At 42.1% G+C, this 22,591-nt stretch overlaps 1 protein-coding gene across 3 annotated transcripts in view; it reads right to left on the bottom strand.

Annotated features, from left to right (window-relative positions):
- ZNF236 (zinc finger protein 236) overlaps nucleotides 1-22,591 on the bottom strand; it is a 141,847-nt gene that overhangs the window by 21,632 nt on the left and 97,624 nt on the right. For 2 of the 3 annotated variants that reach the window (XM_083187759.1, XM_083187761.1), the window contains exons 22-28: nucleotides 21,392-21,495; nucleotides 14,068-14,478; nucleotides 12,280-12,425; nucleotides 11,944-12,187; nucleotides 5,671-5,850; nucleotides 3,339-3,497; nucleotides 879-1,063 (exon numbers count right to left, since the gene is read on the bottom strand). In XM_083187759.1, coding sequence (XP_083043885.1) covers nucleotides 879-1,063; nucleotides 3,339-3,497; nucleotides 5,671-5,850; nucleotides 11,944-12,187; nucleotides 12,280-12,425; nucleotides 14,068-14,478; nucleotides 21,392-21,495 — 1,429 coding nt within the window. The remainder of the gene's footprint in view (nucleotides 1-878; nucleotides 1,064-3,338; nucleotides 3,498-5,670; nucleotides 5,851-11,943; nucleotides 12,188-12,279; nucleotides 12,426-14,067; nucleotides 14,479-21,391; nucleotides 21,496-22,591) is intronic. The other variant, XM_083187760.1, reaches the window with a different exon arrangement.

Genomic DNA, 22,591 nt, shown 5'->3' with positions numbered 1-22,591 from the left:
AATCCATGTACCATAGGTGCACTAAATCTCTGATGTTAAAATAATTTTAAACAATTCTTTTTAAGATATACTTAAAAATAGAGGTATCAGGAATTCTAATAATAAGATCATTTGTAGAATAATTTCAGATACCTGTTTTTAAGTACATTTTATGAAGACTGATTCTAAACTAAATGTAAACAAGGGATTAATGGGCAGATGTATGAAGCTGTCATAAAGTGTAAGGTGATAAAGCACCAGTCAATCAAACCCTAACTACAGTATCATTTTTCAAACTCAGCTGATACCATAGAACATTGTCACAGGCCAGTTCATAGGGAGATATTCAATCTCCCGCCGCCATTCCAGACAGGGAAAATGGCAGAGGGGCCCTATTTAACTCCGTCTTCCTTGACAGCATTGAACAGGGATCTCGGCAGAACGTGCCTGACTTCACAAGCAGTCGGGCACGTTCTGCCGAGAACGGCAGGGAATTGACGAGCTCCCGGCCGCAGGTCACCGATTCCCAGCCGTTTCTCGCGGCCACGCCCCCTTCTCGTCGCTCGGCAGGCAGGATATTGAATCCTGCCTGCAAAATCTCTATCGAGCAGACCGAGAACAGGACAGTGTCTCGGCAGTCGGGCCAGTCCGACAGTTGTGACCCTACATTGAATACCCCCATAGTCTCATGTTATGTAGGCAACTGATTGACAAATGAGACTGGTAACTATAGACCTATTGCTTACAGATAACATCTAATCTGTGCCTGTGCAAGCGTAGTAAATTATCTAGCACGCAAAAACTGGCAGCATGTTTATGGTCTGTGGGGGTATAAATAAATAACACCAGGAGGATGTCAACGGGAAAATAGAATACAAACTGAAAATGGAATACTTTACCTGTGAAGTAATGTTAAGGGTCACAGCATCAAGTCCTCCAGACAGCATGCTCTCCGTGTCAGCCAGAGTCAGGGTTACACTACCATCTCCTCCTACTCCAGATGACATAACCAGATTTTGAGTGGACACAGGGGTTTGTGAAATTGAGGTTGTGCACGGTAGACTGCCAGTTGAAGTAGTCAATTCTGATACACAACAAATCAAAAACATAAACATGATTAAAGCCTTTCGCTTATAATTATTTTAATAAGAAAATAAAAATCTGAAAAAGCAACGAAGTTGTAGCCAGTCATTATTATAGGGATAATGGCTTGCATGGCTAAGAAAGAAATATCTTTTACAATATCCTCCAGTGTGTATGGGGCTTTATAGCTGCACTCATTTTTATACACAGTTTTAAAATACAGTATCTGCTAATTCTGAAAGTAAGCAACAGTATAATATATATATATATATATAGAGATCCAATATAAACGGCACTCAGGAGGCAGAATGATGAAGACAAACAAGGTGTATTCAAAGCATTACGACAAGCTTTCGGGGTATTAGCCCCTTCGTCAGGTCAAACACCTACAATATATACACATACATACATATATACACACACACAGATATATATAAAGTACAATATCTCTAGAATATGTGTGGTCGCTATTAACACTAAGTCTCCTACTAGAGAGACCAACCATTCCAATGCCACAAACAATAGTGTTACCAAGCGCCCAAATGATAATAGTCTTTCCCCTAATTTATACAACCATGATCAACCAAGTTTTCATCAGAAACGCTACGTAACACTACGAAATGCATCCCTCTGGGATTAATGGACAGGGTGTCCTATAGTGCTTTTATGTAAAATAGGTACAGAATACCATGTTCAGACATAGACAAAGCAACAAAAAAATAAGTTTGCTGGAGAAGGCCACTGTGTCATAAGTGAAAAGCCTCTGGATAAACTTTACTAAAGATTCATTTTGCTAATTTTTTATTTCATATTAATCAATGTTGTGTTTCAGGGGCTGACTCGCACATTTACTAACATTTAAAAATTGATATTAAAATAATGGTCTATTTAGTAAATGTGCATTTTAGCCCCTGAAACACATCATCAATTTAGATAGAGAAAGGTTCTCAAACTATTTTGCTCTGGGACCCCCTTAGACAATAAAAAATCTTTCAGGACTCCATCAAGGAGCTGCCAAATGTTTAGACAGCAGATCTCGCATGCACAGTACCATTGCAGATGCACAAAACAAGTGACCACAACCGGAAGGCGGTGGGTGTTCACTTGTCCAGTTTCCCTGGTTTGTCAGACTTCTTCGATCAATGGCAGAGAGATCAGAGAAACCATTAGCCTGATGGCCAGCAACATTTAGTTGCGACCTCATGCTGAGTTGGTTGGGATCCACTTCGGGGGTCAGGAACCATAGTTTGAGAACCGCTGAGATACATTAAAACCGACCATAACTAAATGTACCCTTGTATATCTAAAGGGCAATTCTTCTTCTTCTCCGACCTTATTCCCCCTTCCCTCTAGAATGTAAGCTCTCACAAGCAGGGCCCTCTCTCCTCTTCCCTACTGTTCTGACAGCACTCTTCTTGCATTTCAACTACAGCTCTCCTACTCACCTACAATCTATACCTGCATCTATTCTCATTCACTTCCTTATATCTCAGCTGTATTGTGTACTAAGAATTGTGCTTTAATTGTGTTATGTCTAGTTCTGTGTACCCTGTACTGTTCTAATGTGTTATATATGTACGGTGCTGGCTGGTGCAATCACCATGTGGCGCCTATGAATGGCTGCCTGGGTGCTGCACAGCTCAGTAATTATATGTCCCTCATTAGAGTACATCTAGTATATATATATATTTATATCAGTACTGTTACTGGCTACCTATCTGGCTGTGCAATCACCATGTGGCGCCTATGAATGGCTGCCTGGGTGCTGCACAGCTCAGTAATTATATGTCCCTCATTAGAGTACATCTAGTGTATATATATATATATATATATATATATATATATATTTATATCAGTACTGTTACTGGCTACCTATCTGGCTGTGCAATCACCATGTGGCGCCTATGAATGGCTGCCTGGGTACTGCACAGCTCTGTAAATATGCTCCCCATGTCTGTGTCCCTTATTAGAATGCGTCTTGTGCATATCTGTACGTGTGATGTATATCTGTACTGCCATTGTTGCCTGTTCCTTGTACTGATAACCCTTTGTATTACAGTATGTGCATTGTTATTTTTAAAGTCCGTAAAGCGCCTTGAGTCCTGTTGGAGAAAGTGCGCTACATAAATAAAACTTACTTGCTTACTTATTAACTTCCAGGTAAGTTGTAAGATTGTTTTATTATTGCACAGTATTATATTTTGGGCAAGGAGCACAGAATGTTATGGCTCAAGTAATTCCAGATGAAAGAACAGATGAACTCCATACAGCAATACCTGAAGTAGTAGTAAGAGTAGAGGCCTGTGATAAAATGTGCTCATTATTTAAGGATAATGAGGTATCAGGAGTCTGGTCAGTAATTGCAGGTGTGCTAAGTCTCATGCTCCCGTTCAGTTCACTGCTTCCTGAAGGTCCCAGCTGCATAATATCTTGGCCTTAAGCAAAATGAAAACAATAATAAAAAATAAAAAAATCTTAGCGGTTTATGGATTACTGGAGGCAATAGGAATCATACATTATTTTCACCCTAGTGTTTTACCACATCTGTGTTACTTTGACCTGTAGCAACTACCATGACACCCTCTCCCAGGTGGTGGCTCAGATGATTGGCATGCTCCTTGAACTGGTTAGCTAAATAGATCAGCCAGTACGCTGCTCTCTGCTCTATACCTATACCAGTGCAAGAAGCACTACTGTGGAGGAAGGGAGAGGGGGCTGAATGCTGCGATGATAGTAGCAGACTCAGAGTACTATATGCGGTTTATTTATGGAGCGTTGGGTTGCAAAACCTGGTTCTTCAGGGTAGGGAAATACTATTTTTGATATTGATATAGGCTTTAAATAGTCTGCATTAACAGTAGAGGGCCGATGATCAGGGGTGTAACAAGATATTTGTAGGCTCCATAGCAAAAATTTGTAGGGACCCTTATGTACAAACTAATGGTACTAAGTGTATACACAAACAACTTACACTGATGGGCTACCCTCAGCTTTGGGCCCCATATCAGCTGCACCCCTTGCACCTATGGTAGCTACGCCCTTGCCCGTGGTCATTCCTCATTATTAACTCCTCACCTTCATACTCATGGAACCAACATTTCTCAGAAAGAATTTAGAGTTAAAAAAATGTAAAAAGATAGATGAAAAGAATGACATATACGAACTACTGCCACAGAATGGAACCCTTTCCAAGCTAGTCCTACAAGCTATCTTTATTTCACAATGAAGTAATGGAGAGAACATACCTGCACTTACAACATACACAAAATGACCATGGTTATATAACAAGTCCTTTAAGTACCATTATGGAACTTACTAGCATTAGTTTAAAGCCTATATTTGTTAGTCATCTGCTGCAGAGGTGGATTTAGACTTCCTGGGCCCTACTCAATATACCGATTTAGGGCCCCCATCCCTCAAACAATCCATAGCAGTATATTTTCATTCTTGATTTATGCCCCTTGCATTACTTGGTTTTCATTCTTATACTGAATTATATAGTAACAGGTCCTCTCACCTTTCATTTCCATTATTATGCCACTGAGTTATTATATTGTAGATTAGTTCTCCCCTCAGTGAATGCAGCAGGTTGTCATACCCCATTATTACACCCTCACTCACTGACTGCATTGTATATGAGCGACCTAAGCTTACGGAATATACGAAGTCTCATTGGCTAAAATACTCATTATTTTCCCCCTTCACTTAATGACAGCATTTTTAGAACGCAGTATTACACCCATTAGTCAGTGACAGTATTACTTATATATTAGTGCCCCCTTACTGATTGTAGTGCCTGCGACAATCAGTGAGGAGAGGGGAGGTACTGAAATATAATCAATACAGTCACTAACTAATGTAGGGTACACACCAGGACGACCTGCTCACGATGCACATCGTGAGCGGGTCGTCAGTGTCTCGTCCGACCCGCTCACGATGACGCGGGAGGGCACGACCCGCTCACGATGTGCACCGTGAGCGGGTCCGATCCGATGGCGACCCGCACCCGGTTGTATGGTCGTCATTGAGATCCTACCTGCAGCAGGTAGGATCTCAATAACGACCGACCGACCCGCGGGACCGCGCATCGGATCGGAATCGCTCCACACCAGCTCAGAAAAGGGCCCAATCAGCACACAATCTGCATCCAATTGATCGGAATCGGATCTAGATTGTGCTGATCGGGCCCTAGTCGTCCTGGTGTGTACCCAGCAGGGGTGCAGCATTGGCAGTGGTTTCCAACATCGGTAACTCCAACCGTTCAGGTTTTACAGCTTACCCAGCAGGTGCGCAGGTGTAGTCATTATTCACTGACACATTTTAAAAGATCCACAGGTGGAGCTAATTATTTCACTTGTGATTCTGTGAGGAGACCTGCAAAATATGAACTGTTGGAGGTACTTGAGGACTGAGGTTGGGAACACTGATATATAATGCAGACATCCGTACTTTAGAAGAGCATATTGATATATCATTAGTCAGTGTGTACCTCCACCACCAGCCATGATTTTAGCATGAGGACGTTATACGCTGTACTTAAAAGAGTAAATGCCTAGACAAATAGAATATAAAGAGATGAAATTACAATACATACAGTCTCCAACTCACCAGATATGGTGAGAGTAATTTCCTGTGGTGACACGGAGGACGTAGTAGGAGTGGTGCCAGTAGCATGGGCCAATACCTGGCTTAAACTGGTGTTATTAATGGTTAGCGTGATCTCATGTTGTCCATTAGAGGTGGATACCAGACCTTGAGAAGTCATAACCTGGGAGAGTTCCTGTCCAGCTGTAAAGAAAGAAAACATTTTGTAAACCTTCCTTTTTATGAGAAGCAAACAGAAATTCCAATGGTGATATATCAATATCGCATCTGTATGCAGAAACACAGTGAATAACAATGTGCCATAGAAATGACTTCACAGGTCAACATATTGATTTTCTGAACAATTACGAATTTTGATTACATTTCTCATATGTAGTGATTGCAAAATAGAAAAAGCAATATTATACAGGATCATGCTGCAGGATTAATAATGGAACATTGCGTGAATATAAAATTAGCAACACAGCTATGGTTTATGAAGAATATCTTTGCACTAACATTTACATGTTATACGTTTCAATAGCTAAAGTAAACAATGTGTAACGGTAGAACACTGATGCTATGGCAAGGAGAATAACATTGCTTAGGAATTTGGAAAGATCTAGAGAATACAGTAAAAAGAAAGAACATAGATGTTTTTAATGGGTGTGATGGGTTTTATTTCATGTACAGAAGACAGTTGCATTTAATTCCATTGGAAAGAAAAAACAAATTATGACACATAATAATGATGGCACAATTGGCCTGATTCAGGTCCGTACGAATATGCAGCCCTGCTGATTATCAAGAGAGCCTGTATACGGTACACTGTGCACATGCATGGGGTCCCCTTGCAAATGGACCATGTGAAGGTTAGCCTTCCCTGGCTGCTTGCAAGGTGATTGACAGGCGCCGGGCATTTGGGAGTGTAAGCCGTCGTTTTCAGGGATGGTCGTTTTCAGGGCATGTGTTCCATGGCCAATGGAAAGATTGATCTCAGCAGCGACCTCCTTCTCCCCACGACCTCCCCAGCACTGAGTCTAGACTTACTCAGCGCTGTGAGCAGGGGGAAAATCATTCAATGGTATGTGATTGTCCCCCTGTGTGCACAGCTGCCAATGCATTCGCAGCAATGCACAGTGGCAGGGGTTGCGAGCTTGGCGAGGTGGACTTTACCTGCTGGCTGGGCTCCGTAACCTCGCAGCCCAGCGAGCAGGTCTGAATTGGGTCCAACTGGAGATTGATGGTACTGGACATTTTAATATTAAGAGTAAAGTACCTCATCTATGAGGAGACATAAGGAATTGTAAGCACAAGTCCAAACAGTATTGGTTCAATAGTGTAATAGTTTTATTTAATTTAAATATAATAGGCAGGTCAGGATCTGGGATTTTAAGAGTTTCCAAAACAGTTTCAGACCCAAAAAGAGACTAAGTAGTGTTGTGTTGTAATCATGAGGGTCAGATGCTGAAGCAGGACTAACATGACCAACAGTACCCTAGAAGTGGACAACAGGAACTGGGTGATTGGTGAGTACTCATGGAATTTAACCCACTGGGGTCTTCATCAGAGAACCCCATAACGGGATTTGGGCTTCATGCCAGCTTATGGGCAGGTCGCAGCTCCCTGCCTGAATTACCCAGCACTGGCACTATAAATGACTTGGGTACTGCTTAAAGTGGAACAGACAGTGTGTTTTTAGTCTGACTCAGAGAGTATTAGACTGAAACTGAGGGCCCAAAGAGTACCAGACTAAAACCAATGGCCCAAAGAGTATCCGAGTGGAACCGATGGTGCATACCAGGGATCTCTTGGGCTTGTGACAGGGCAGATTCAAGACCATCAAGAAGCTCATCTACATGGGGCATAATCTACGCTTAGTACTTAGAAACAATACTTATTTTATGAAAATCAATGATTAAGGGCAGTATTCAATGAGAAAAATTTGCCATGTTTTATGGCGAGTTTGTGCTTTTCTCGCGTTGGACCCTATTCAATGTGCACTACTCGCCGTCTTTCTGAGTGATTTTCGCTGTGTCTCTCCGTGTAGCAATTCTCCATCTTTTCATGGAGAAGTGGAATGTGCACTTTTTAAATAAAAGGTTTTTTGTTTTAATTTTGGTGTCAAAAAATCAGGAATTTTATTCAGAGAAGGGGCATGCTATTTTTATTAATGTGCTTATAGCACATGAATATATATTTTAATAAAAAAAAAATATATATATATTTTTTTTTTTACACAGAGCAGCCAGCAGGGGGCCGGGAGCCGAGCCGCTCATTAGATATTCATATATTCACTGCACCCGATCATTACATATGCATGATCGGGAGCAGTAAATATACCCGGTCCCCTGCTGGCTCTGGGGGGGGGGGGGGGGGGCAGCTTGTGCTGCCTGGGTCCCAGGGAGCCCACCTCCCCCCCACATACGTTCTGGGGCAGGCAGGGAGACTTCAATCTCCCTGCCTGCCACCGTCCCACGGCTCCCTGCCGCGGACGCTCGTCCGCTGCAGGGGTTAAGATTCGCCGCGAGGGGCTTCTCGCCCCTCCAACATTGAATACGGAGAGAGCGAGTAGCAGCCAGCCCTCCGGAACACAGCGAGTGTGCAGCGAATTCTAAACAGGATTTGCTGCACACGGCGATATTTCTCATTGAATACTGCCCTAAGTGACATTGGGACTATAAATTCACTAATAGACAAATCGATGACATCTAACATCTCTTGGACTGATTTTTATTTATGAAATGGAACCCCAAATTTTGGCAGAAGAATTAAAACGATTACACATGGCGGCTGATCCGAGTAAATTCTACCGATCACCGGTCCTGTGTGTCCCAAACGTGACAACCTTTCAGCTCAGTAGAGCACCGTACACATGGTGCACGGCGCTCCTATTAGCTTCTATGGCATCGTATGATTGAAGCTTTAGGGGGGTATTCAATGCAGGGTCACACCTGTTGGGCTGGCTCAACAGCCGTGACCCTGAACCGTTTTGAACTGAATTGCCAGGCGAGATTCAATGTCCCGCCTGCCAAGCGCTGATAAGGAGGCATGGCCGTGAGAAGCGGCCGGAAATCATCAAGCCGCGTCCGGGGGCTGGGCAATTCCCGGCCGTTCTTGGCAGAATGTGCCTGACGGCAGAACGTGAATGCCTTTACAAGCAGAGATCCATGTTCAGTGCTGTCGGGGAAGACATTGAATATCCCTGTTAAACATTAAAACATGTTCAAAGTTTTATTAGCTTAAGCTCCTGCATCAGCACTGCATACACACTGATACAATCATGTGCTAATCCTTCAGTACTGGATTTAAATTGGATGATCGGCATGATGATTGTATTTGTATGTACCCAGACTTAGCACTTGATGCCTAGATGCTCTCATGTTGCACTTGGCCAAGCAGCATAAAACTTTGTGACTAAAGCTAAGGTAGCAGACTACAAAAACAGGTTTAATTTCAGTGTACTATTGGCCAAAGTCAGTTACTGGAATCTTTCTGCAAATTGTTTATGCTGATCTCTCAAATATTTTTATGTTGACAGCATGGGTACCAGAGCTTAGAAATATTGGTTTCCTATGAAAAATTATATAACCGGACCTTGTGCTTCCCCAAGGCCTATTAGAGCATGCAAAGGGAAGAGTCAAGACATGTTCATTGATTTTCAGGCAGGAGATGCTCAACTTAGAACTAGCATTAGCATCATAACTATCTCTGGCATGACTATTAATTACAGCAAAATAAAAAGCATTACTACCAGCATTAGAATGCAGAACAATATATACACATTTTTATTATTATTGCCCGTGCTGCACCCCTTCAGTGGAATGCACTCCCTCGCTCCATTAGACTCTCCCCGACCTTGCAAAGCTTCAAACGGGCACTGAAAACTCACCTATTCATCAAAGCGTACCCTTCCACTGCATAAACTAGCTGGTTCTCCGACCCCTTGCCTGTTTACATCCTGATATCTAACCACCACCCACTCGCGTGCACCTCTTGTAATCTGTCTGTCTCCCCTTCCTACTAGTTTGTAAGCTCCTCCGAGTAGGGCCCTCTCTCCCTCCTGTTGTCAAAGCCCACTTCTCTTCACATTTCACTCACAGCTCTCCTATACTCCAACACTCAGTGACCATCTTTGTCTGCACACTCATCTCCATCATTGGCATCAAGCCTCTAGTTGTATGTTAATGGAGTCCTCACTACTTATATTTAAGCTGTAATGTGTATTGAACTGTGGCGCTCTTTATTTGTACTCTATTTTTGTTATTTATTCAATGTTATGCCAAGTTTTGTCTCCCTGTATTGTTCCTTTGTACGGCGATGCGAAACACTTGTGGCACCTTATGAATAAAATAATAATAATAATAATATACAGTAATATATGCATCATCATCTTTTTTCCCCACTGCCAACTTCTGTAAAATACAGTCCTTATGACCACTTTCAATGAGACAGGGTAGAGTGTTTTTCCAGTTAGCGCAAAATCCTAAAAATCGCCACAATCAAGGTAGTCCTTGCATATACTGTAGCAGGAAATTGCATCCAGTGTCTGAGAAGTAACACTGGTGATGGCAGATCTGGATACACATCCAACAGTGATTGGTGCCTCTCTTTTCGTCTTTTGATCTTATAGATCCTGGGAAATTCTAGGAGATGGGTTGACTTTTTAAGGACAAATGTGCCAAGTCTAAAATAACAGTATGTTTTGTAAATGATGACCCTATATTGTAAAACAGATGCACTTAAGATCTGTCCATATAAATACTAGATTAGGAAAAGAGGAAGCGTTTGCACTATGGACGCACACCAAAAGATCTGGTTTTCAAAAAAAAAAAAATTCCTAAATTTAAACTTTTATTAGTTTATATTAATAAAAAATAGAGGGGACATTGGTATCTGTGTTCCTTTCTATTGTATGCAATCACAGGTCATGGTCCACTCCACCATTGTGAAAATTGGTTAGAGGTTAAAATTTAGGACATACATTCACACATACATATAAAGTGAAGTGCCTGTGCACTGTAAAGTCAAGAAAGTGTGTTCACTAAACTTTTCTTTGTTACTTGTTTTTATATTCGCTGCTATGTTTTATGCAGAGGATATTTTAGTTGGGATGTAACCCAATCTCTTATTCTCCTTATATTTATAGAGGGGTGGTTTATGATTTTTTTCATAGCCTCCAATTTTGTAGGGTCTTAATATTTTCTAGTTTTAGCTGTGATGTTTATAATCTCACAGTTGATTGCCCTTTGTTGGATATTTTGGGGGGATCCCTTGTTCAGGAGAGGGTGATCCATACACACTAACATCCATTTGCAGGCTAGGGGGAACCTCCCACATATTTCGATTGTCGCTGACCATTGAAATATGTGGTGCGTGCATGCATATGTAAGGTTGGTCTGAGCAACTTTAAATATGCAAGCACGTTCAGGGGGAAGTGAGCGGGCAGCTGACATCCAGTGATGTCAGCTGCCCGCTTGTTCGTCATGCCGCATTAGAATGAGAACGCCCAGCATTCTCATGGGAACGCCCATGAAATGCTGGGCGTTCCCATATGCTAATGGGGCTGCCTGGCGCCCCACGCCCCTCTACACACCCGTACGCTGTGTTGAGTGCATGCACCCAGGGAACAGAATGTTCTCTGTGGGTGCATGCACCTTGCGTATGCACATACGCAGAAATGCGCACTCACAAAACATCGGTCCCTGTGGAGCGCAAGTAAAACTGCGAACGGACCAGAATAAGGACCACAGAGTATAACTTAAACAATGTGGGCCTTATTCTGGTCCATTCGCATAAGAGGGTATACATTTTAAAGGGGCAATTTTAGGGTGCATTATTGTTTGTTAACATTATCTTTCATAAGGGGGCAATTCATTTTCATGTGCATTTTTTTCCAAAAGAAATCTGTTGTCAGAAGAAAGAATGGAGGTATTGTTCACAGAAGTGAAATGCAAAGGTAACACACATTTACAGAAGAATACAATGTAGATGGAGACAAAAATAAATTTTTGATAAAGGCAGGAAGGTAATTGTTGAATGTGGGAAAAATGAATGTGGGTGTCTAACCAGTTGGGCTGTGGTCTGTGTTGACTTTAGTCAATAGAAAGAAGGTGGCTGTGGGGGATTGGAGCCAAGATGGTTCTTGGCATCAAAGTGCAGCAATAAATTAGTTAGCTGCATTTCTGTGCTTCGCTAGACTGGTTCAAAATATATTCCCCATCTTGTTCCAATGGTCTGTGACAGCACTGGAATGCACAATTACATTAATGAAAATACAGAAGAAAAAGGATTTACTTGCACTGCTGGAAGTCAGCACTGATTCTTGTTCAGTAATAGGTGTAATAGAGAGGTTAGAGGAAGAAGTTGCGGAAGGCTGAAGAGACAAGCTTGCTATAGGCTGAAGTACAACAGTAGCTGGCATAGCATTCTCACTTGTTTGCAGACTGCTGGTAGACTGTACTGCACCGTGGTCCCCAGAAAGGGTCTGGGGTATAATACTGCTGTGCTGCAGAGTTTGTTGTAAAAGGCTGGGATCAATCTGGCAATCCAAAAAAACAAGAAAGAACACATTAAATATTCCATAGGGGATATTCAACTTATTTACGGTTAACTTTATTGAAATACATTTACCTGTAGTGTTATATTGTTGATGCTTGTAGCATCTATTCCAGAGATCTGTACATTCTGTCCAACCAAGTTGGCAGCAAGCTGTAACTGAATTCCTTCCAGAGTGGCCAAACTACATTCTGACAAGGAGACCGTTAAATCGCCACCAGCTGTGAAATATTAAAACATACATACAAAAAAATCAAAATACAATTTCAGAAAGCAATTTTAAGATGACCAAAGTTTACGCTCAATAGTACATGATCTGGCTGCTAATGACAGCAAATCCATACTGTATGTACAAAATTAAAAACACAGTTGAATGGTCATTTTGTCCTCAGACAGTATTAATCCAGCTAAAAGATAAAATTTTACACCCTGAGAAAACCATGTTGTGCTGCGGGGGAGGACGTTGAAGTGTCTGGACAGATATACAGTACTGTAGGAAGGGGTGGCATAAAGCCCAACACTACGCACCAAAATAAATGTCAGTGTTAAAATATGATATATTTGTACAGTGTGAAAGCAATGACAACACACAGTAGCAAAATCATATACACATTACACCGAATGTAGTGTCCTTGGTTCATATTAAATCACACAGTAATGTCCTTTATGCACATTATGTCCACAGTTGTGCTGTTTATACACATCTGTCTCTGTCACTTCAGCAGCTCCATGCCCTGTGTCCCTCCAGCAGCTTCCCCACCTCTGAGTCCCTCCAGCCTCCTCTCACCCTGTATTTGACATGCACAGGGCCTGTTCCTCTTAGTGGCTCTTCTTCACTTCAGCAGCGGTGATGGCATGACATCACATACACCGTGGCAGAAGAAGCCACCTCTGGGACAGGTTTTCCAATAAAATGACTGTGTGGTAGAGGTGGAACTCAGTTCCCCATACCATTAGAAGTGGTGGAGCTTAGTTCTACACCGTTCCCCCCAGGCATGATTTGTAGTTGGAGGGAATACAATCTGTGGGTGACTCTTAAAATTTGGTAGTAAACTGCATGCGTCAGAGCCTGCTTATATAACTGAGCAAGTACATGTGCCTCAGATATACAGTATATGGATCCCAGGTGTGTCAGTACTTCGGTATTACTCTGCGTCAACGTGATGTTAGCACGTATGGTAAGTGTTCCTTGGGTGTGTTGATGGGTAATTCAGAGGTGAGTGCAATCAAGGGTGGCCAAACTTCAGATGGACATCTTGCACCATGGTAAATGCTCTCCAAGTACAGGTAGCAGCCACAAATGCGACAGCTACTCACTCATACAACTTCGAGTAAGGCCCTTTTTTCTAATCTCCTGTCACCTCCAAGTATAAAGGAGGAGCATATGCTTGACTTGCTGAGCTAGAAACAGCAATATATATATATATATATACACACGGCCAGTTCTGCAAACCTAGCAAAATGCATTTCACTTTGCTAGATAGTTGCAAAATCTGCCTAACTCATCATTATCCCTTTATAGCCCTAATTGCTCTCAACTCTAATGATTCACATCATACCCTCTGATTTTCCAGAATGTACAGTTTTATTTTCATAATCTCAATCCCGAATACATTTCAATTGGCCCAAGAGACTTTTCCACACATTTACAAAACCCATGTTTGAGTTTAGAGATGATTCTCAAAAGTATGTAATAATGACCCCTTCCACATATGCATTACAGATATTAATTAGAAAGAAAAACATTCCTGCCCTATTGTATTAGGATATGTAGTTATAGATATGGCAGTATATAGTAATTTGCACCTTGTACGGAATGCTAGATAGTGTCATAAGACCAAAGCATGCAAATAGTATACTTACCAGAGACAGACGCAGGAAGAATGGCTTGTCCAACTAGTCCCTGTTGGAGCAAACTTTGATCAAACTGGCTGGAAAGAACAGAGCTGTTTGTGATGAAGACACTTGGCTCAGTGGCAGATGAGTTAAGTAGATTTATAGTTGGTAGTGTTTCCACCGTGCTGGATGTTGAACTGGGCGCCAGTATCGCAGCCTGAGAAAGATGTCTACGCACAACATGTTTTCGGACCTTTTTAGAATCAGATTTATAATGACACTGTATGTGAGTCTTCCTACGCCCAGATGTTCGGAACCGCATATCACAGTGCGGACACTTAAATGGCTTTGCTCCAGTGTGCAGACGCATGTGCACCTTTAGGCTGCCTTTAGTGGAAAAGGAATTGGTGCAAACGTGACAACTAAACAGTTTTTGACCTGTGAAGACATGGATAGGTACTTCTTGTAAAGACGTATTCAAATAGTATAAACACAATAAATATTTGCTAGTTATCAGCATGACATGATGATGGAACAGGAATGTTAGTGCTGGCAGCTGTGCACCCTTGGACGGAGCAACACGTGAATTGCCAGTGCGCGCAACAATTCAATTTGAATATACACATGCGCAGAGCCAAAACATCGGCGCCCGGTGCGAATATGCCAGGGCTGATCTAACCAGAATCAAGCCCATAATCTTTTATTACGCAACATGTTCTATTCAAATTTATAAAACAAATGTGAGCGATGCTGGCACATTTTTTTGCACATCTCTCACAGAGATATTGGAACTCAAAGGGATAATACCCAGTTAATCCTGCAAATATCTTGTTTAAGCCGGGCCTATATTATGCATTTATTGTCCTAATCTGTGTCCTCAAGGCACACCAACAGTCCAGGTTTTAGGGATATCCTTGCTATATTACTATAATTTATTTTTTTATTATTGAAAGACAAAACATCACTTTTTGACAATTTACAAAAATGTATCTTTGTTGAATATATATGTATATAAGATATACATTTTCTATAAATTGTTAAAATTCAAGGTGTAATTAAAGTAAATGTAATATTTTTTAATTAAACTGGTTTCAGTCTAACACAGAACATGCTTGTCAATTATTATATCGGAAGTAAACATCAAAGTCACTCAATTTTTTGTAATTCTATTTTCAAATTTACCAATTTGAAAATATTTATTTTTCTTTTAAAAATTCTGTTAAAATAAATATTTCATGTGTTTCACATACATAATGCCTAGCATCAAAAAAAAGATACAGCAGTTCTGTTTATAATGACATCATTTACAGTAAATATCAATAGGTTTAACCTAAAACCGACCTTAACTGACACTGCTTTCCTATTGGCCAAAGCCTACCACATGTGATGTATCGCATGTGATCCTGCCACCCAGGAAGGTCCCGACCAGCTCTAAGGGGGTAAGTCTGGCCATACCTTTGCGACTTCTGGCCATACCTTAAGGTGTATGGCCACCATAAGAGATCAATATTAGTTAAAAACACTCAGGACAGGTCGGAGGGGGTGACAAATCAAGCTGAAGTAGTTACTGCCTTCAAGTGTACTCCATCTAGAATAAATGGGAAAGGGAACCTTGGACTGCACACCCTAATCTCTTACACATGTATTTTTGTCCGGTGGACACTATTGGACCGATTTGGACAAGACCAATGCAAGATGGCTTAATTGGGTCCAGATTAGGTTCACGGCCACTAAGACCCCAAACCTGACCCTGTGGGGGTCCCGGCGGCCCAAAAAGGGTCCGTCCACTACACAAAGTGGGTCAGGGAAGCAAACTATGGCAAATTTGCATAAAACAGAGGGGATAGAGGACATGTGGTTTAAGAAAAAAAAAATGTCTATGATGTTATTATATGTAGAATATCGATATATAAAAAAACAGCAAGTTCTAAATCATAACTTCAGTGTTCATTGGAAGAAGCATATATGAAAGGGTTATTATTTCAACAAAAATATATGGGGTTGGGCAAGTGAACATTAAGTGAAGCTAACCAAATAATTTATACAGATAGGGAGGTATTTAATGCCGTCGGTTAGGGGGTTTCTGAAGCAAGGATGGCTTGTTTTCTGCAAGGAATGCAGAAATCAATCCATCCTCGCCGTTTAACCCATGCGCCAGCCACTCGCCCTTTTCAACGTTCCAGGGGACTCCTCACCGTCAGAGGACGGTGAGGATTCCCCCGAATGGCATGGTTCGAGGCTAATGCAGGGAGCACACACACACACACACCATTTCCACCTTGCTGTAAAACCCAGTGAGGTGGGTACAGGGCGGCCTGACCTGCAAGCTGTGAAGGCGAGCAATCAGCACTGCTCGCCATCACAGCTCGTCTGGTGGCATTGAATATACCCCATATCTGTCTTTAGATTTTAAATTTAAACAAAGCTGCATTTTAAATAACATACAGTAAATACATGAATAATTTAATTAGTAGACCCTTTAAAAAAAAAAAAAAAAGGTTCATCTATAACAAAAATGGTCTCCGCTCAGTCACATCAGATTCTTCCTTAAATGTCTTCAGAAGCATGTTTTCTCAGTAGAATCTGTATGATAAGATCTTCAATTATGGTTACACTTCCCTGACCCCAGTTCCAATGTTTGTATCATAGGTTTGCTTCAGGTTCTGTCTGGAAAACTATTAGCTATATTTTACAAAAACATTTTAGGCTTCAATTTCATTAAAATAAGGCTTATTTTATCCGCCAGTGTATGTCTTGTGTGATGGCATGTAATGAAATGAAAATCAATAATGCCATATAGTATGACAGGCTCAAACAGTAGTGGAGAACAACATGCATAGATTCTATTACACTAATCTACTAATTTAAACCCCATTGCAGATTATCAATGTAGTGGCATCAATCACAGCCCGATGATGCAGGTAATCCCAGCAGACTCCGCTGCCCCCACAGTTCCCGAGAAGATCTTATGAGACCTTGCTCGACCCCAACTCCAGTGACACTGCAAAGCACTCGCATTCCAGCGCAATCTATTGAGAGCTGTGCCCCCCCGGAACTCAGCACCCCAGGCTTGGACAAGCTGCGCATAGAAAAAAAATAATAATAATAATAATAATTTTGCTCTTCTTTATTGTTTGTGTGTACTGCACCCCAATACACCATACTGATACTGTCAGAAGTTATGTGTGTGATTGTTCTGCCTCCACGCAGTCTTGTACAAGCTGCGCATTATTATTGGCCATGATTGGCTGAGAAAAGTGAAGTGGGGTAAATTATGTGGTTGTGGTTGACCCCTCTTGACTTTGCGTTCAGGATCAATTAGCGACTCACTCCATAGACGGCAATGTTAAAAATGTAACATTGCCGCCTATGGTGGGAACTGCTCATAGACACCCATGTTATTCTCATAACATGGATGTCTATGGAGCTGCGCATAGTCGAACAGGTGCGGAGCTGCCCTAGAGAAAGCTCCTGATTGGCTGAGGGAGGACCTGGTGATGTCCGTCACCGGGGGATCTCTCATTTCAGGGGAGGAGCATCAAGTGCAAACACATTTGTGTCTCCTCCAAATCGTCCTGGTGTTGGGTCATTTTTTTTGTTATTTTTAACCCCCTGGATGCCTACATGGAATGAAGAGGACGCGATCTTGGCCAGAGGACATGGTGAGTATGGTTTCCTTCCACAGGTACCCCATATGGATTCTACAGGACAAGGGGACTGAAGCTTCGGGTCAAGATGTAGGTGAGTATCTGTATGTATGGGCTCTGGATGAAATAAAGTTTTAATTTTCTGGTGTATTTATGGACCCACGCCTTTTTTTAAATTATTTATTTATTTTTTCTATATTCCTACACTGAAGCCTGCATGGATCTGAGTTGTATTTTCCAGGCATATTTTTGTGGCAATTAACTGCCATATACTGCATACGGCTGCTTAGTAAATTAGGAATCACCATTGGAATGAATGGTGATTCCTAATTGTATTCTTCAAATGGCGTATATACAATACAAATACGAATGTGCCATAAATACAAATAGGCGTATTTTTGGCATAGTAAATGCATAGGACTGCCTACGAATACGCCAAATAGTGGCATATTTTCGTTAGTAAATTTCCCCCCAAAGAGTCAATTGCCTTTAAAGTCTCTAACCTCCATGTACTAATCTACAGTTGTTAAAAAAATTGTTTTTTATCTGAAGCACTTTTTTCCAATATTACTGCCAACAAAATATGCCTGCTAATACATCAATCTTCATAATATAAACCAAGACTGGTTAGAACACTGGTAATATTATAGCTGTTCTGCTTCTTGGGAATTTGTCATTAAAACACCACATGACTCAATTAAAAAACCTCACTAAGTACTCGAAACAAATGTTGTTCCAACCCTGGCACTTGAAAGAAAAATCACAACACAAGCACTATCACGCAGCTTATCGCCTCGGAAGATATTAGCCACTTTATAATGAATGATGATTTCATTATTAATACGTAATGACACTTTCCTTATTTAACTATTACTCCACTCCGGTTATGTTTATTTTGAATGACCTAGTTTCAGATTTTCGAAAGCTTCTATAAATGAAAATAAGTGATGTTGCCCATAGCAACCAATCAGATTCCGTCTATCATTTTCTAGGATGCAATAGAGAAAAACACACAGAATCTGACAATTGAGGCCTGCCGTTCCTTAAGCCCATACTCACTAGGTGATCTAGATCTTTTACTGTATTGCCTGAATATCATCAATGATGCACACATCGTTAATGACGTATGTGCTGATGAGTGTGGTCCTCTGCCCTTCTATGCCAGCATGAGCAATTGTGCATATACACTTGGCGATGCCGGCACCCTGCCACAGTCAATATGAAGCCGGCCCGGATTGCGTAATATGTAGGGGGCTTTAGAAGTTTGTCTGGCTTCTTTTGTGACTTCATGTATGGTTTCTCAATGAGCTTTTGGTTTAGTGGCAACTCCTGGGAAGTTTCACTACTTTCCCAAGATTTCTCTTTTTGGAAACAATAGCTCAATGTGGTTTGCGGGAGTCCCATATCATTGGAGATGGCACTGTATCCCCTTTCCAGACTGATATATTTCAGTAACTTTCTCTCTCATCTTTTCTGGAATTTATTTTGATAACAGAATACTATGCTGCTTGATGAGACACTTTAGCCAACTGTACATTGCTGGAAAGGTTCTCATGAAGTGATGTTTAAACTGAACAGGACTTGCTGCAATCAAGCCTGATTGTGTCCTGTCTAACTGAACCGACTTATCAATTCAGTTTGGTTCATTGGTTGAATGAGTAATTAAGGGGGCATTTCATTTTTTCACACAGGACCAGTTGGCATCGGGTAACTTTTTCCTTCCTTTTGTCTTTGCTCTATATTCAAGCAGGACAACTATGGGAATATTCAATCCCCGCCGCTATTTCCGACGGGGGAAATAGCAGCGGGTGCCTATTCAATGCTGTCAGAACCGACTCGACTTTAAAAGCGGTCGGGCCTGTTCTGCCAAGTATGGCAGTGGAATGGCGAGATCATGGCCGTATCTTGACGATCCATAGCTGTATCTTGCGGCCACACCCCTTTCCGACATTCGGCAGTCAGGACATTGAATACCACCTGCTGATATACCATTGAGGAAAATGAAAACGGGCCTGGGTCATGACTGTTGAGACGGACCGGCAGTCGTGACCCTGGATAGAAGAAATCAAGGAGAGAACAAAAACTAATAGAATCACGGTACAGAAATATTTCAGGACCATTTGTAATAGCCTGATACTGGTCTGATTTCAACAAGATAGCCACTAGATTTAAAGCAGCAATTCATTTCAAGGCAAAAAAAAACCTTTACTTTAAAACTAAATTCCCTCCTTAAATCTAGTGGTCATCCCGATAAAATCATGCTGTGATCAGGCTGTAGATATATGACCCTGTTTATTAGGATGTATGCTACACTGCCTCCACATGGATTACACACGGGGTAATTTATCCTTTACAAGTAAATAAATATGGGCCAATCTGTGATTTATCGGTTACTAGTAGAATGATAATTAAAAGACTGCGATGTTATTTATGTTCTGTGATCTAATTAGCTTATCATTTATATGCTTAATGGATTGTGATATGATTTTGTTAGCAGTAATAAAGTTACGGTAAATAATAAATGGAGTCTCACTGTAGAGGTTGATACAACTCTTCCTGTAACTGAGCTATCGTGCAATGGAGGAGTGAGAACCCTTGGAGAGGAGACCAGACCGGCTGGGATTGTCACTGAATGGACTCCATCTGAGCATCTCATGCTGCTTTCAGACCGCAAAACTGGCTTTGACAAGGTATTTTAAAACGTTTCTAAAAAAAGAGTCTGCCAGCTAAAACCCCTTTCACACCGCATTTCTTTAAACGGTATTTCAATGCAGTTTTTGTTCCTTTACAACACTGAACCCGTTTTAACCCATAGAAAACAGTGGATGAAAAGAAACGGGTCTGAAATCCTGCTTTATTACCGTTTAGAAATACCAGTTCAATAGAACCGGTAAATTCACTCTGCACCTTTCAGACTGCACAAATTACTGTTTTAAAATGGTAAAAAAAACCGGCAAAATAACTGGTAAAATGTGCGGTCTGAAAGGTGTATCAGTCTAGGGGAGTGCCTGAAAACATGTTGGTTTGTGTCTATATATGTATTTCCTTCCTGTCTTTTTCTGTATACTGCCTTTGACCTGAGACACAGCCGTGGAAGCACAGTGGGGACAGGTCCCGGAGAGACGCAGGAGCACGGTCCCCGGAGAGACGCAGGAGCACGGCCCCCGGAGAGACGCAGGAGCACGGTCCCCGGAGAGACGCAGGAGCACGGTCCCCGGAGAGACGCAGGAGCACGGCCCCGGAGACACGCAGGAGCACGGTCCCCGGAGAGATGCAGGAGCTATAGTGTTGGAGAAATGCAGGCAAGATAATACTGGAGAGATGCAAGAGGATAACCCTGGAGAGATGGCACTGGATAAAAGCATGGGGATGGCTATGTGTGACCAGTTGTCATGCAAACTGAACACTTCTCACACACTTTGTCCAAGCTGCAACCTTGCTACTAATAACCTCTATCATGCAGTCTTCAACCGTTATACAGTATGTTTCAAGAGGTCTTTCAAAGTGTAGCTTGTAATCCCAATGCTTGACAAACAGTGCTTTGTTTTTTCATTAAACCTATAGCCAACACCTCAGGAATCAGCACTGTGACAAAACCTGCTTTATAAGATTAGAAAAAAAAGTCTCATGATAAAAAAGGTTTATCCTTGCAAGACATCCTGCTGTGTGTCATATACTGTGTCATAACATGTTTGTTTACTAACCTGCATGGGTTTTCACATGGGAATCCAGTGTTGATTTAACCGTGAAGCTCTTTCCACATTCATCACATTTATAAGGTTTCTCCCCAGTATGGATACGTATATGTCTAACGTAAGACAAAAAAAAAAAGACAAATAATAATCTTTTTCTGACACTTAACAGGCTGCATTGCCTTCTATTGCATACCAAACACCAATCATTTTGTACATCTATACATTTGGTACTTGTTTCCTAGCACGGCCACAATCGCGGCCATCGGGGGTAATTTTTAGTGGCCTGCGACGCGACCGACGCGATGCCCCCGATTTTTCCATTGAAATGCATTGAAAACAGTGAAAATCACGTCGGTCGGGTCGTATGCGGCCAAAAATGCTTAAATGGTCCACCCGCGATGGCCGCGATTTCCCCATAGGGAACAATGTTAAATGCCTCAATTTACCCGCGATGACCGCGATTTCCCATAGGAAACAATGTTAAATGGGTCAATTTACCCAAATCATCATAGGGAAGAATGGTAAATGGGCCAGAAACCCCCCAAAAAAACCCTGAACATTGACATGTCCCCCCAAAAGTAGTTCACGCCACCCCGCGATCAACGTGAACCCGAAGCGTGGCGAGCGCAGCGAGCCCGCGAGGGGCGGCGGTACGCGTCCTCCGACCTTTTCATACCCCCACTATCCACGTCGGCGTGGAGTTGAGAATAGAATAGTGTGGCGAGCGCAGCGAGCCACGGAGCCCGAAGCGTGGCGAGCCCCGCGAGGGGACGCGGATACCTTCACAGGTAAACGCGTCCCTTCGCGGGCTTCACAGGTGTCCGCCTCGCCATGGACACCTGGGAAGCCCGCGAGGGGACGCGTATAACTGTGAAGGTATCCGCGTCCCCTCGCCACGCTTCGGGCTCGGTGGCTCGCTGCGCTCGCCACACTATTCTATTCTCAACTCCACGCCGACGTGGATAGTGGGGGTATGAAAAGGTCGGAGGACGCGTACCGCTGCGCTCGCCACGCTTCGGGTTCACGTTGATCGCGGGGTGGCGTATAGTACTTTTGGGGGGACATGTCAATGTTCAGGGTTTTTTTGGGGGGTTTCTGGCCCATTTACCATTCTTCCCTATGATGATTTGGGTAAATTCACCCATTTAACATTGTTTCCTATGGGAAATCGCGGTCATCGCGGGTAAATTGAGGCATTTAACATTGTTC

The sequence above is a fragment of the Crinia signifera genome, chromosome 5 (genome assembly GCF_055691185.1).
Source record: "Crinia signifera chromosome 5, ASM5569118v1, whole genome shotgun sequence".
Taxonomy (NCBI): domain Eukaryota; kingdom Metazoa; phylum Chordata; class Amphibia; order Anura; family Myobatrachidae; genus Crinia; species Crinia signifera.
This window is presented reverse-complemented; position numbering and strand designations above follow the sequence as displayed.